At 45.9% G+C, this 16,332-nt stretch overlaps 1 protein-coding gene across 3 annotated transcripts in view; it reads right to left on the bottom strand.

Annotated features, from left to right (window-relative positions):
* Positions 1–518: 518 nt before the first annotated feature.
* Positions 519–16,332, bottom strand: part of LOC311101422 (myelin-associated neurite-outgrowth inhibitor-like) — a 62,799-nt gene continuing 46,985 nt past the window's right edge. For 2 of the 3 annotated variants that reach the window (XM_084142565.1, XM_084142567.1), the window contains 5 exons: positions 3,532–3,713; positions 3,275–3,319; positions 2,989–3,169; positions 2,605–2,735; positions 519–2,421 (listed from right to left, as the gene is read on the bottom strand). In XM_084142565.1, the coding sequence (XP_083998691.1) occupies positions 2,620–2,735; positions 2,989–3,169; positions 3,275–3,319; positions 3,532–3,713 (524 nt within the window). In that variant the 3' untranslated portion in view covers positions 519–2,421; positions 2,605–2,619. The remainder of the gene's footprint in view (positions 2,422–2,604; positions 2,736–2,988; positions 3,170–3,274; positions 3,320–3,531; positions 3,714–16,332) is intronic. The other variant, XM_084142566.1, reaches the window with a different exon arrangement.

The raw sequence follows: 16,332 nt of genomic DNA, 5'->3' as shown, positions 1-16,332 counted from the left end.
AGGTTTTTTATTGTGCAACGTTTCCTTGTGCGATTATTACAATAACTCTGATATGTACTGCTACCACCTCAGAATACAGTAACAGTGATTAAAAGGGATTGAAGCTGGATACACAGCCCATAATCCAGATTTAAAGATGACCAGAATAAGGATTAAAAAATGATCTTAATTCAAAATGACTATAAAATAATTACTGTGCGGTAACCGTATAACGAGGCATTTCCTCTTATTGCAATTAACGACTTGATCTACTTCGATACACCGTAAATGCTTTGTAATGACCCGTGCCCCACAGATCCTAACTGTGGTTCATACTCATCTATTAAAACCCTGAAACATGGCACACACACTGTTCCCTGCTGCTTTCTCGTCTCTTCTGGCCTGACCCACCACTCCCCTGCGGATCCCACCACTCCCCTCCGGATCCCACCACTCCCCTCCGGACCCACCACTCCCCTCCGGACCAACCACTCCCCTGCGGATCCCACCACTCCCCTCCGGACCCACCACTCCAACCACTCCCCTCCGGACCAACCACTCCCCTCCGGACCAACCACTCCCCTCCGGACCAACCACTCCCTTCCGGACCAACCACTCCCTTCCGGACCAACCACTCCCCTCCGGACCAACCACTCCCCTCCGGACCAACCACTCCCCTCCGGACCAACCACTCCCCTCTGGACCAACCACTCCCCTCCGGACCAACCACTCCCTTCCGGACCAACCACTCCCCTCCGGACCCACCACTCCCCTCTGGACCCACCACTCCCCTCCTCTGCCACGTCACCCTGCCCAGTGCTTCCACATCCCTTTCACTCCTAAAAAATGTTCGTCAATACGCTATCAGTCCGAGTGGTGGTCTAATGTAGTGTGTGTGTGTGTGTGTGTGTGTGTGTGTGTGTGTGTGTGTGTGTGTGAGAGTGTAAGTTTGTGTGTGTGTGTGTGTGAGCATATGTATATGTGTGTGTTTAACTGTGTTGGCACACATTTGATTCCATGTATGATTATTTTATTGACATTAAGTGATCCTGCTTTACGTGTGTATTATGTATGTGTGTGTGGTGTGTGTGTATGTATGTGTGTGTGGTGTGTGTGTATGTATGTGTGTGTGGTGTGTGTGTATGTATGTGTGTGTGGTGTGTGTGTATGTATGTGTGTGTGGTGTGTGTGTATGTATGTGTGTGTGGTGTGGTGTGGTGTGTGTGTATGTATGTGTGTGTGGTGTGTGTGTATGTATGTGTGTGTGGTGTGTGTGTATGTATGTGTGTGTGGTGTGTGTGTATGTATGTGTGTGTGGTGTGGTGTGTGTGTATGTATGTGTGTGTGGTATGTGTGTATGTATGTGTGTGTGATGTGTGTGTATGTGTGTGTGTGTGGTGTGTGTGTATGTATGTGTGTGTGTATGTATGGTGTGTGTGTATGTATGGTGTGTGTGTATGTATGTGTGTGTGGTGTGTGTGTATGTATGTGTGTGTGGTGTGTGTGTATGTGTAATTGGGTGACTGTTTGCATGACCACACATCCTGTACAGCTATATAAATATATTCACATTTTATAATTTATCGGTTTAAGCTAAATGAACATAAACGGCCTCTAGATTGAGATGAATTCAGTAACTGTAAGTACTGTGGCCCTTGTGATGCTGCATACCACGTCTTAACAGCCACACAGCAGATCTAGTCGCTACAGATTTAGTCAGATAGCAGATCTAGTCAGACAGCGGATCTAGTCGTTACAAATCGAATCGTTACAGATCTAGTCAGACAGCGGATCTAGACGTTACAGATCTATCTAAGAAACAGCTATAAGCTGGAAGACCCTTGTTATCAGAAGATGAACTGAAGATCAGAAGGAGAAGTGGAACAGAGGACGTAAAGGAGAAAACAACAGGTATGCTGTTCCAAGACAGTGCTTTGTTGGAAAGGAAAAGTAAGGGATTAAAACAAATCGAAATAAATGAAATCAAAACCCTGTGCTGACATCTAATCGTTAGAAAATTTGGCAGCATAAATTGATGATGATGGCGTGATGATGGCGTGATGATGGAGGAAGTGCACAGTACATTCCCACCACTGGAACCCACAGCAGAACCCGGACCACAATCAGAGCAACAGACACCCATGACTGGTCAATCACTCTGGAGTTCCAATGACGATGGAAAAATGTAAATGATCTAAAAAAATGAAATAAAACAAACAAAATAAAACAATGTAATGACATGACATATTGGCAAATCAAAGGAGAAGAAAATAATCGTTGAGTAAAAAAAATTAAAAAGCAGCTTTTATAAAACACTACAGAATGCAGCAAGTGTCCGTTGCTCTTTAGTTTAGTTGTTGCAGACAGATGTGAGGTTGCCATGGTGACCATAAGAAGCCTGTTTAAGACTTGAGTAGTTGCATACGATGTTGGACTCCAGATCTGAAATGACAGAGACAGACACAGAGAAAGAGTGAGAAGACATTGGATTGATTGCGAGTGGAATGTGGACATTTGGAATTATAAAATGACTTGGAAAAGTCTGAGCGAAGAGAACAAGAGAGCGATAAGGAAAGCGAGAGAAAGCGAGAGCGCTAGTAAAGGAGTGCTAGTCACATGACTTACTTCTCGGGGGGTGGTCTACCAGTGGGGGGGGACATAGCTGTATCCAGGTGTGCCCTGGGGCCGGTACTGTGGCATGGTGACGTGTTGGTGCGCTCCCAGCTGAGCATGCTGGGGCGTGGTCAGCAGGGTTCCTACAGGACGATACGCGTCATCAGTGTAAGATGTCATTTTGTCACTATTGTTTTGACCGCAACGTTTAGGGTCAATATGGCGCCGACCAAACTAATACAACTTACACCAAAAACACACAACAGCAACATAATTTTAGCATAACTTAAGCATAATCAATTAAGCATAGGAAATTAAATAAAATACATTTAAAAAGGTGTTTAATATGACAATACATGATCTAGCTACATCAGCTTCCTCAGTCATCAATCCTACCTGCACTCATAGCCATGGTGGTCCCAGCAACCATCCCCATGGCAGCCATTCCATTGTTTCTAGGGGCTTGGACAGGGGCGGGGTAGAGGGCTGAGGGCATGCTGTTTGGCTGAACCACGGTGGTGTGGTGGATGACATGGGGCTGAGGCTGAGCCGCATACACTGGCTGCGTGTAATAAGCCTACAGGGGACACAGAGACAGAGGTCAGAGTGTGTCTGTGTTAGTGTGTGTCTGTGTGTGTGTGTTTATGTGTGTGTGTTTATGTGAGTAGTGTTGTTGATTTACATATGGCTGAGCCGCATACACTGGCTGGCCATAATACGCTGCTGCCTACAGGGAGACAGAGAGAGAGGTTAGGGTGTGAGTGTGCTTATCAGTACGTAAAGGTTCTACTGAGGGTAGACGTTGAGGGAGTAGGGTGTGTGTCTGCTGAGGTTAGGATTGTGTATAGGTGTGTGTGTGTTTGTTTGGAAGCTGCTGAGGGTAGGAGTTGGTGGAGTAGGGTGGGTGTGTGTGTGTGTGTGAAGGGTATGTGTGCTTACCTGTGCATACAAGTTTTGCAGGTTCTGCATGCTCTGCAGGTTCTGCATGCTCTGCTGCGGGTAGGCACTTCTGATTGGGTACATGGCTGTTTGGTAGGGGTTGGGGGAGGGGGAGTAGGGTGGGGGGGCTCCGTTCGTCTGGGTGGGGGGCACTTTATACGGAGTACCCGCTGTAGTGTATCCTACACACACACACACACACACACACAGAAAGAGAGAGCGAGAGAGATGAAACATAGGTCCAACAGCCAAGACATGTACAAGGGTAACATCCTTCCTCTCAGTCCTAATGTAGTACCATAGCAGTGTTCATTTCATCAACAAAAATAGTGACTAAAATATTTGTGAAACACCTATTTTTCAGTGGTAATTGATGAGACTTTAACTGACTAAATAGATCCCCCAAAAATAAAAAATAAAATTACAATGAGTTTTTGGGAGAGATTGAGAGCTTTTCAGACATGACACATAATAGCCTCCCTGCGCTATGTTTTTGTCTTTCTATCATACATTCATAAAGCCTATCGTGGGCCATTCTAAAACTAGGCTACTTGTGGACCAGACCGTTAACCATTTGTTCAGGCTACACCTTGCTCAATCACGTTACCTCATTAGCTAGCTATAGCTAACAACCTGGGCTGCATTCAGCAGGATGCAACGTTTTGGAACGTTCAGATAGAAATATGCTATGTAGAACAAACATGCCTCTCTGACATGTTGAATAAGGAATAACATTAGTTCTATTCTTGAAATGTCTATCTGCAAATCTGTTGGTAGGACAAGGATATGTATGTTTGTGCACATGGAAGTCAGTGATTTATGTTTACTATAGGTTAATGAGGCAATACAAATGCGATGTGACTAAAATGAAAGGGCATTTAGTTGACTAAAATGGCCCACTGTTTTTGTCATTATTCAAATGACAAAAATGTGACAGACTTGACATTTTAGTCAAAATGACTAAAACTAGACTAAATCAAAAAAATAATAGTGCCAAAATTAACACTGCAATAACATGCCATATAGTCAGCGTATGACTAGTCAGTGTCCTCTTAGTGGTAGAGCCTCATCACTACAGTCTCCTCCTAGTGGTAGAGCCTCATCACTACAGTCTCCTCCTAGTGGTAGAGCCTCATCACTACAGTGTCCTCCTAGTGGTAGAGCCTCATCACTACAGTGTCCTCCTAGTGGTAGAGCCTCATCACTACAGTCTCCTCCTAGAGGTAGAGCCTCATCACTACAGTCTCCTCCTAGTGGTAGAGCCTCATCACTACAGTCTCCTCCTAGTGGTAGAGCCTCATCACTACAGTGTCCTCCTAGTGGTAGAGCCTCATCACTACAGTCTCCTCCTAGAGGTAGAGCCTCATCACTACAGTCTCCTCCTAGTGGTAGAGCCTCATCACTACAGTCTCCTCCTAGAGGTAGAGCCTCATCACTACAGTCTCCTCCTAGTGGTAGAGCCTCATCACTACAGTCTCCTCCTAGTGGTAGACCCTCATCACTACAGTCTCCTCCTAGTGGTAGAGCCTCATCACTACAGTCTCCTCCTAGTGGTAGAGCCTCATCACTACAGTCTCCTCCTAGTGGTAGAGCCTCATCACTACAGTGTCCTCCTAGTGGTAGAGCCTCATCACTACAGTCTCCTCCTAGAGGTAGAGCCTCATCACTACAGTCTCCTCCTAGTGGTAGAGCCTCATCACTACAGTCTCCTCCTAGTGGTAGAGCCTCATCACTACAGTCTCCTCCTAGTGGTAGAGCCTCATCACTACAGTCTCCTCCTAGTGGTAGAGCCTCATCACTACAGTCTCCTCCTAGTGGTAGAGTCTCATCACTACAGTCTCCTAGTGGTAGAGCCTCATCACTACAGTCTCCTCCTAGTGGTAGAGCCTCATCACTACAGTCTCCTCCTAGTGGTAGAGCCTCATCACTACAGTCTCCTCCTAGAGGTAGAGCATCATCACTACAGTCTCCTAGTGGTAGAGCCTCATCACTACAGTCTCCTCCTAGTGGTAGAGCCTCATCACTACAGTCTCCTAGTGGTAGAGCCTCTTCACTACAGGCTCCTCCTAGTGGTAGAGCCTCATCACTACAGTCTCCTCCTAGTGGTAGAGCCTCATCACTACAGTCTCCTCCTAGAGGTAGAGCCTCATCACTACAGTCTCCTCCTAGTGGTAGAGCCTCATCACTACAGTCTCCTCCTAGAGGTAGAGCCTCATCACTACAGTCTCCTCCTAGTGGTAGAGCCTCATCACTACAGTCTCCTCCTAGTGGTAGAGCCTCATCACTACAGTCTCCTCCTAGTGGTAGAGCCTCATCACTACAGTCTCCTCCTAGAGGTAGAGCTTCATCACTACAGTCTCCTCCTAGTGGTAGAGCCTCATCACTACAGTGTCCTCATAGTGGTAGAGCCTCATCACTACAGTCTCCTCCTAGTGGTAGAGCCTCATCACTACAGTCTCCTCCTAGAGGTAGAGCCTCATCACTACAGTCTCCTCCTAGTGGTAGAGCCTCATCACTACAGTCTCCTCCTAGTGGTAGAGCCTCATCACTACAGTCTCCTAGTGGTAGAGCCTCATCACTACAGTGTCCTCATAGTGGTAGAGCCTCATCACTATAGTCTCCTCCTAGAGGTAGAGCCTCATCACTACAGTCTCCTCCTAGTGGTAGAGCCTCATCACTACAGTCTCCTCCTAGTGGTAGAGCCTCATCACTACAGTCTCCTCCTAGAGGTAGAGCCTCATCACTACAGTCTCCTCCTAGAGGTAGAGCCTCATCACTACAGTCTCCTCCTAGAGGTAGAGCCTCATCACTACAGTGTCCTCCTAGTGGTAGAGCCTCATCACTACAGTCTCCTAGTGGTAGAGCCTCATCACTACAGTCTCCTAGAGGTAGAGCCTCATCACTACAGGCTCCTCCTAGTGGTAGAGTCTCATCACTACAGTCTCCTAGTGGTAGAGCCTCATCACTACAGTCTCCTCCTAGTGGTAGAGCCTCATCACTACAGTCTCCTCCTAGTGGTAGAGCCTCATCACTACAGGCTCCTCCTAGTGGTAGAGCCTCATCACTACAGTCTCCTCCTAGTGGTAGAGCCTCATCACTATAGTCTCCTCCTAGAGGTAGGGCCTCATCACTACAGTCTCCTCCTAGTGGTAGAGCCTCATCACTACAGTCTCCTCCTAGTGGTAGAGCCTCATCACTACAGTCTCCTCCTAGAGGTAGAGCCTCATCACTACAGTCTCCTCCTAGTGGTAGAGTCTCATCACTACAGTCTCCTCCTAGTGGTAGAACCTCATCACTACAGTCTCCTCCTAGTGGTAGAGCCTCATCACTACAGTCTCCTCCTAGTGGTAGAACCTCATCACTACAGTCTCCTCCTAGTGGTAGAGCCTCATCACTACAGTCTCCTCCTAGTGGTAGAGCCTCATCACTACAGTGTCCTCCTAGTGGTAGAGCCTCATCACTACAGTCTCCTCCTAGTGGTAGAGCCTCATCACTACAGTCTCCTCCTAGAGGTAGAGCCTCATCACTACAGTCTCCTAGTGGTAGAGCCTCATCACTACAGTGTCCTCCTAGTGGTAGAGCCTCATCACTACAGTCTCCTCCTAGTGGTAGAGCCTCATCACTAGTCTCCTCCTAGAGGGAGAGGCTCATCACTACAGTCTCCTCCTAGTGGTAGAGCCTCATCACTACAGTCTCCTCCTAGTGGTAGAGCCTCATCACTACAGTCTTCTATATATCCTGCTTGGTCACCTAGCTACCCAACCACATACCACTAGACTATTGTACTGTTTACATTTGGTGCATCGCAATAGTCCTACATCCTCTAATAGTCCTTCCTTTATATGCACTGCACTGATGGACCAAGACTTGTATAAGGCTTAAGGGAGAAGTTTTCACGTTTTTGAGAAACTTACCCAAAACAGCAAATCACTTCCTTATTCTTGTTGTGTGGTACAACATGAACAAAGTCTCCAAAAACACCCCAAAACGTCCTTTTAGAAATGGCAACGCTCTCAGTATAGTGACGGAGGTCTTTAGATGTTGTACACATGAAATTGTGCCATTCAGAACTTTATCCGCAATGTTATATTCCCTTTTGCATGACGAGCCATTTCCCCTATCCAGCTGTTCCATTCGCTGTGTGGCCTGCTGCTACAAGTAACTGCCAAAATAAAGGAAACACCACGAGCTGCCGGAAGATCTTCAATGCCTTAGCATAGATTCTACAAGTGTCTGGAACTTCCTGTGTGGAAGAACCCCATGCTTTCAATATACTTTGTATCCCTCATTTACACAAGTGTTTCCTTTATTTTGGCAGTTACCTGTAGAATGGACAGAGAGGTATCGATCGAGTCACAACAAAATGGAATATAACGTTGCGGATAAAGTTGATGTATACAACATCTAAAAGACCTTGAGAGCTTTGCAGTTTCTAAAAGGATGTATTTGGGTGTTTTCGGAGCCTTTGTTCAGTCCCATACTACCCAACGAGGATGAGGAAGTGATTTGCTGTTTGGGGTAAGTAAAAACATGCGAAAATAGCACAAAAGGTGTCTGGACCCTTCTATAAAATGCCATTTATACAGTGCTTGACTTGGACAGGAGTTCACCGGAGCGGAGTGCTGGCATCTCAAATGTTCTACTGCTTGAGCTCCTGTTCCTCTTATAGAATATTATCTCAAAAGTATTGTGGAGCTCCTGCACCTAAATATAAACAGTACCAGCACCCAAAATGAGTACCTGAACCTATTTCAGTCTAAGTCAAGCAATCAATTTACATCAAACATAGACATTTGGTTGTAAAAAATTTAACTTCTCCTTCAACCTCCTAGAGTCGATGTCCGAGCCCCAGCGGAAATCAAATTAGCATAATCCCCATTAAAATCTGTCCGTTTAAGCCAGAGATGTCGCACTTCCACATCTGCAGTGAAAGGTGACAGAGTTAGAGCGGTGTTTGTCAGACCATGAGACATCCTGAAAATCGGTCTTCTCACAAAATCGTCTGAACGGTTTGGCTTACAAACTATTATGACCCCCTCTACGGAAAGATGTGACTCATGAACACATACATGGTTTGGTCTAGGACGCCCACAGGCCTCAGAAGACTCCTCTGAAGGTCCCCCCGGTACCAGATTCAAACAATGAATGGAAGTATATATGGAGAATATGTTTAGTGCCAAAAATAAAGGGTTAAATACATACAAATAACAAATGTTTTCTGATCTTTCTTACATCTCTCAGATATAGGTCAGACACTTCAGAACAAACGTCCTTTCGATTAAAAAAAAAATCTGTTGATCCATGTAGTGAATCTGTTATTCAATATATTTTTTTATATATACTTCAAGGGGTCTTAAAATAATTTGATATATAGCTTAGTAGGAGTGAGGAAGGTGCCGGTCTAGTGATGGCTCTGTACTGTTGCTGCTCATTTCATGGCCAAGTTAACAAATAATAGATGAAATACACTGAACAAAAATATAAACACAGCATGTAAAGTGTTGGTCCCATGTTTCATGAGCTGAAATAAAAAGATTCCAGACATTTTCTATAAGCACAAATAGCTTATTTTTCTCAAATGATGTGCACAAATTTGTTTACATCCCTGTTAGTGAGCATTTTTCCTTTGCCAAGATAATCTATCCACCTGACAGGTGTGGCATATCAAGAAGCTGATTAAACAGCATGATCATTACACAGGTGCACCTTGTGCTGGGGACAATGAAAAGGCCACTAAAATGTGCAGTTTTGTCACACAACACACTGCCACAGATGTCTCAAGTTTTGAGGGAGTATGCAATTGGCATACTGACTGCAGGAATGTCCACCAGAGCTGTTGCCAGAAAATTGAATGTTCATTTCTCTACCATAAGCCACTGCCAACGTCGTTTTAGAGAATCTGGCAGTATGTCCAACCGGCCTCAAAATGGCAGACCACGTGTATGGCGTCGTGTGGGCGAGCGGTTTGCTGATGTCAACGTTGTGAACAGGATGCCCTATGGTGGCGGTGAGGTTATGGTATGGGCAGGCATAAACTACGGACAACAAACCAATTGCATTTTATTGATGGCAATTTGAATGCACAGACATACCGTGACGAGATCCTGAGGCCCATTGTTGTGCCATTAATCCGCCGCCATCACCTCATGTTTCAGCATGATAATAATAATAATAATATAATAATAATAATAATAATAATAATAATAATAATATGCCATTTAGCAGACGCTTTTATCCAAAGCGACTTAGTCATGCGTGCATACATTTTTTGTGTATGGGTGGTCCCGGGGATTGAACCCACTACCTTGGCGTTACAAGCGCCGTGCTCTACCAGCTGAGCTACAGAGGACCCATGTCGCAAGGATCTGTACACAATTCCAGGAAGCTGAAAAAGTCCCAGTTCTTCCATGGCCTGCATACTCACCAGACATGTCACCCATTGAGCATGTGCTCCAAATTGATGTGTACCAGTTCCTGCCAATATCCAGCAACTTCTCACAGCCATTGAAGAGGAGTGGGACAACATTCCACAGGCCACAATCCCTACCTTTTTTAAAGGTATCTGTGACCAACAGATGCATATCTGTATTCCCAGTCATGTGAAATTGATAGATTAAGACCTAATTTATTTATTTAAATTGACTGATTTCCTTATATGAATCGTAACTCAGTAAAATCTTTGAAATTGTTGCATGATATTTTATATTTTTGTTCGGTATACTTACTCATGATATACTTCTGCCAGGTAAGCCTACTTTGCAGTTAACATTTAATTGAGAAGGTTTTGGGGAAAGTATTTCTGTCAACTCACATCAACTGGCTACAGACAGACAGGGGCAATATTGCTTGAAATTAATTGGCAGATATTGTGTTAAGTTAGGTTTTTTTCAGCAAATGGTGGCTAGCCAGGGGTGGGACAAAGTCAATGTTGCACTGATTATACAGAAGCTGGTAGCTTGCGTTGTCTGATACTTGTGAGATTTGTATTGTTTGCGGTGGAAAACATAAAAAATTGCATGTACTTTCAGAATTGTTTGGCGAGCTACTGGTAGCTCCCGGTCGACCTGTTGGAGACCCCTGGTCTATACCTTTATGTAGTACTCTGTTAGAACCACCAGGGGGCAGCTGACTCGTGTAGTACTTTATGTAGTGCTCTGTTAGAACCACCAGGGGGCAGATGAAGATCATACAGCGCTGCTCTGCTCAGAGGCTTATTGAACAAAAGCCAAGGACACAGGAACAAAGAGAGCGAGAGATGCTGAGAAGCTCCAGTATGCATCACCATCAGCCAGCTCTGAATGGCAGTTACACAAGCATCAGTGCGAAGCTGATATCAGTCTGTGTTATTGTGTCCAGTCTGAAGGCCATGGGGGTGAATGAATAGTATGTGGACAATGTATTAATCACAGTGCTGCCCTCTAAAAATGACTTGAGGGGGTAGGCTATTCAGAACGTTGAAGTCTAGCGCTGTTCCTCATGTAACCCAGCAGATAATCACTGGGGCCAGAAGGTGGAGACGAGAAGGTCATGTTAACTTTAGATTCCGGGAAAAAAGGAAAAGCCATTCCAGTAGCTCCGATGCAATCATTTATTCACCAACGTTTCAACAGCAAGCGGTCTTCATCAGGATAGCTTTAGATTTCTACCAAACAATGGAACATCCTTCGCCAAACCTTGGACACAATCACCCGAACACTTTACACACTACTGTTCTAGTCTAGTGGGTCTGCTGTTCCACTAACACAGTGTGTGTGTGTGTGGAGCATGAGGACCACTGCCAGCCCATCTGCTGTGGACACAGACGGGGGGGGGACAGACCCTCCCAGCAGTGAGCCTGTCAGTCACTATCACTCAGACCTTCAGAATATATACTGGCCAGTAATGCCTTTACCCTCCACCTCCTAGAGCAGGGACGGGCAACTTTGATGGGGGTGGGGGCCACAAAAAAGCTGAACTCATCACGAGGGGCCACAGTTGCTCACGGGTCTGCGTACCCACATCCATTTGCCATTGGTTGGAGAGAATTGTTTGCAGTTTTTTAATATTATATCTGAGTAAGAGTGACTAACAAAATGAATGGAGGCCCCCCGAATGGTAATTCGAACATGATTACTAAGTTTAGATAGCTGGCCGCTACACTAACTTACCGATCAAAAAATGTTAGCTGACATGGGCTAATTTAGTGACTATCAGTGACTGACATAACAAGAGAAAAACTAGAGCTAGCTGACAGCTACAGTAGTAACTACCTCCTAGAGCTGGCTGACAGCTACAGTAGTAACTACCTCCTAGAGCTGGCTGACAGCTACAGTAGCAACTCTACCTCCTAGAGCTAGCTGACAGCTACAGTAGTAACTACCTCCTAGAGCTGGCTGACAGCTACAGTAGCAACTCTACCTCCTAGAGCTAGCTGACAGCTACAGTAGTAACTACCTCCTAGAGCTAGCTGACAGCTACAGTAGTAACTACCTCCTAGAGCTAGCTGACAGCTACAGTAGTAACTACCTCCTAGAGCTGGCTGACAGCTACAGTAGCAACTCTACCTCCTAGAGCTAGCTGACAGCTACAGTAGTAACTACCTCCTAGAGCTAGCTGACAGCTACAGTAGTAACTACCTCCTAGAGCTGGCTGACAGCTACAGTAGCAACTCTACCTCCTAGAGCTAGCTGACAGCTACAGTAGTAACTACCTCCTATAGCTGGCTGACAGCTACAGTAGTAACTACCTCCTAGAGCTAGCTGACAGCTACAGTAGTACCTACCTCCTAGAGCTGGCTGACAGCTACAGTAGTAACTACATCCTAGAGCTAGCTGACAGCTACAGTAGTAACTACCTCCTAGAGCTAGCTGAAAGCTACAGTAGTAACTACCTCCTAGAGCTAGCTGACAGCTACAGTAGTAACTACATCCTAGAGCTAGCTGACAGCTACAGTAGTAACTACCTCCTAGAGCTAGCTGACAGCTACAGTAGTAACTCTACCTCCTAGAGCTAGCTGACAGCTACAGTAGTAACTACCTCCTAGAGCTGGCTGAAAGCTACAGTAGTAACTACCTCCTAGAGCTAGCTGACAGCTACAGTAGTAACTACATCCTAGAGCTAGCTGATAGCTACAGTAGTAACTACCTCCTAGAGCTAGCAGACAGCTACAGTAGTAACTACCTCCTAGAGCTAGTTGACAGCTACAGTAGTAACTACATCCTAGAGCTAGCTGACAGCTACAGTAGTAACTACATCCTAGAGCTAGCAGACAGCTACAGTAGTAACTACCTCCTAGAGCTAGTTGACAGCTACAGTAGTAACTACATCCTAGAGCTAGCTGACAGCTACAGTAGTAACTACATCCTAGAGCTAGCTGACAGCTACAGTAGTAACTACCTCCTAGAGCTAGCTGACAGCTACAGTAGTAACTACCTCCTAGAGCTGGCTGACAGCTACAGTAGCAGCTCTACCTCCTAGAGCTAGCTGACAGCTACAGTAGTAACTACCTCCTAGAGCTAGCTGACAGCTACAGTAGTAACTACCTCCTAGAGCTGGCTGACAGCTACAGTAGTAACTACCTCGTAGAGCTAGCTGACAGCTACAGAAGCAACTCTACCTCCTAGAGCTGGCTGACAGCTACAGTAGTAAAAACCTCCTAGAGCTGGCTGACAGCTACAGTAGTAACTACCTCTTAGAGCTAGCTGACAGCTACAGTAGTAACTACATCCTAGAGCTGGCTGACAGCTACAGTAGCAGTTCTACCTCCTAGAGCTAGCTGACAGCTACAGTAGTAACTACCTCCTAGAGCTAGCTGACAGCTACAGTAGTAACTACCTCCTAGAGCTTGCTGACAGCTACAGTAGTAACTACCTCCTAGAGCTAGCTGACAGCTACAGTAGTAACTACCTCATAGAGCTAGCTGACAGCTACAGTAGTAACTACCTCCTAGAGCTAGCTGACAGCTACAGTAGTAACTACCTCCTAGAGCTGGCTGACAGCTACAGTAGTAACTCTACCTTCTAGAGCTAGCTGACAGCTACAGTAGTAACTACCTCCTAGAGCTAGCTGAAAGCTACAGTAGTAATTACCTCCTAGAGCTAGCTGACAGCTACAGTAGAAGCTCTACCTCCTAGAGCTAGCTGACAGCTACAGTAGTAACTACCTCCTAGAGCTGGCTGACAGCTACAGTAGTAACTCTACCTTCTAGAGCTAGCTGACAGCTACAGTAGTAACTACATCCTAGAGCTGGCTGACAGCTACAGTAGTAACTACCTCCTAGAGCTGCTCTACCTCCTAGAGCTAGCTGACAGCTACAGTAGTAACTCTACCTCCTAGAGCTAGCTGAAAGCTACAGTAGCAGCTCTACCTCCTAGAGCTAGCTGACAGCTACAGTAGTACTCTACCTCCTAGAGCTAGCTGACAGCTACAGTAGTAACTACATCCTAGAGCTGGCTGACAGCTACATTAGTAACTCTTCGTCCTAGAGCTGGCTGAAAGCTACAGTAGTAACTACCTCCTAGAGCTGGCTGACAGCTACAGTAGAAGCTCTACCTCCTAGAGCTAGCTGACAGCTACAGTAGCAGCTCTACCTCCTAGAGCTGGCTGACAGCTACAGTAGTAACTACCTCCTAGAGCTAGCTGACAGCTACAGTAGTAACTCTACCTCCTAGAGCTAGCTGACAGCTACAGTAGTAACTCTACCTCCTCGAGCTAGCTGACAGCTACAGTAGTAACTACCTCCTAGAGCTAGCTGACAGCTACAGTAGTAACTCTACCTCCTAGAGCTGGCTGACAGCTACAGTAGAAACTCTACCTCCTAGAGCTGGCTGACAGCTACAGTAGCAGCTCTACCTCCTAGAGCTAGCTGACAGCTACAGTAGTAACTACATCCTAGAGCTAGCTGACAGCTACAGTAGTAACTCTACCTCCTAGAGCTGGCTGACAGCTACAGTAGCAACTCTACCTCCTAGAGCTGGCTGACAGCTACAGTAGTAACTACCTCCTAGAGCTAGCTGAAAGCTACAGTAGTAACTACCTCCTAGAGCTAGCTGACAGCTACAGTAGTAACACTACCTCCTAGAGCTAGCTGACAGCTACAGTAGTAACACTACCTCCTAGAGCTAGCTGACAGCTACAGTAGTAACTACCTCCTAGAGCTGGCTGACAGCTACAGTAGTAACTTTACCTCCTAGAGCTAGCTGACAGCTACAGTAGTAACTACCTCCTAGAGCTGGCTGACGGCTACAGTAGTAACACTACCTCCTAGAGCTAGCTGACAGCTACAGTAGTAACTTTACCTCCTAGAGCTAGCTGACAGCTACAGTAGTAACTTTACCTCCTAGAGCTAGCTGACAGCTACAGTAGTAACTACCTCCTAGAGCTGGCTGACAGCTACAGTAGTAACTACCTCCTAGAGCTAGCTGACAGCTACAGTAGTAACTACCTCCTAGAGCTGGCTGACAGCTACAGTAGCAACTCTACCTCCTAGAGCTGGCTGACAGCTACAGTAGCATCTCTACCTCCTAGAGCTGTCTGACAGCTACAGTAGCAACTCTACCTCTTAGAGCTAGCTGACAGCTACAGTAGTAACTACCTCTTAGAGCTAGCTGACAGCTACAGTAGTAACTACCTCCTAGAGATAGCTGAAAGCTACAGTAGTAACTACCTCCTAGAGCTAGCTGACAGCTACAGTAGTAACTACCTCCTAGAGCTAGCTGACAGCTACAGTAGTAACTACATCCTAAAGCTAGCTGACAGCTACAGTAGTAACTACCTCCTAGAGCTAGCTGACAGCTACAGTAGTATCTACCTCCTAGAGCTAGCTGACAGCTACAGTAGTAACTACCTCCTAGAGCTGGCTGACAGCTACAGTAGTAACTACCTCCTAGAGCTGGCTGACAGCTACAGTAGCAGCTCTACCTCCTAGAGCTAGCTGACAGCTACAGTAGTAACTCTTCGTCCTAGAGCTGGCTGAAAGCTACAGTAGTACTCTACCTCCTAGAGCTGGCTGACAGCTACAGTAGTAACTCTAACTCCTAGAGCTAGCTGAAAGCTACAGTAGTAACTACCTCCTATTGCTAGCTGACAGCTACAGTAGTAACTACCTCCTAGAGCTAGCTGACAGCTACAGTAGTAACTACATCCTAAAGCTAGCTGACAGCTACAGTAGTAACTACCTCCTAGAGCTAGCTGACAGCTACAGTAGTAACTACCTCCTAGAGCTAGCTGACAGCTACAGTAGTAACTACATCCTAAAGCTAGCTGACAGCTACAGTAGTAACTACCTCCTAGAGCTAGCTGACAGCTACAGTAGTATCTACCTCCTAGAGCTAGCTGACAGCTACAGTAGTAACTACCTCCTAGAGCTGGCTGACAGCTACAGTAGCAGCTCTACCTCCTAGAGCTAGCTGACAGCTACAGTAGTAACTCTTCGTCCTAGAGCTGGCTGAAAGCTACAGTAGTACTCTACCTCCTAGAGCTGGCTGACAGCTACAGTAGTAACTCTACCTCCTAGAGCTAGCTGAAAGCTACAGTAGTAACTACCTCCTAGAGCTAGCTGACAGCTACAGTAGTAACTACCTCCTAGAGCTAGCTGACAGCTACAGTAGTAACTACATCCTAAAGCTAGCTGACAGCTACAGTAGTAACTACCTCCTAGAGCTAGCTGACAGCTACAGTAGTATCTACCTCCTAGAGCTAGCTGACAGCTACAGTAGTAACTACCTCCTAGAGCTGGCTGACAGCTACAGTAGTAATTACCTCCTAGAGCTAGCTGACAGCTACAGTAGCAGCTCTACCTCCTAGAGCTAGCTGACAGCTACA

Source organism: Coregonus lavaretus, assembly GCF_964263955.1.
Source record: "Coregonus lavaretus genome assembly, chromosome: 26".
In the NCBI taxonomy this organism is placed as follows: Eukaryota; Metazoa; Chordata; class Actinopteri; order Salmoniformes; family Salmonidae; genus Coregonus; species Coregonus lavaretus.
The sequence above is the reverse complement of the archived record's forward strand: the minus strand, read 5'-3'. Positions and strand labels throughout refer to the sequence as shown.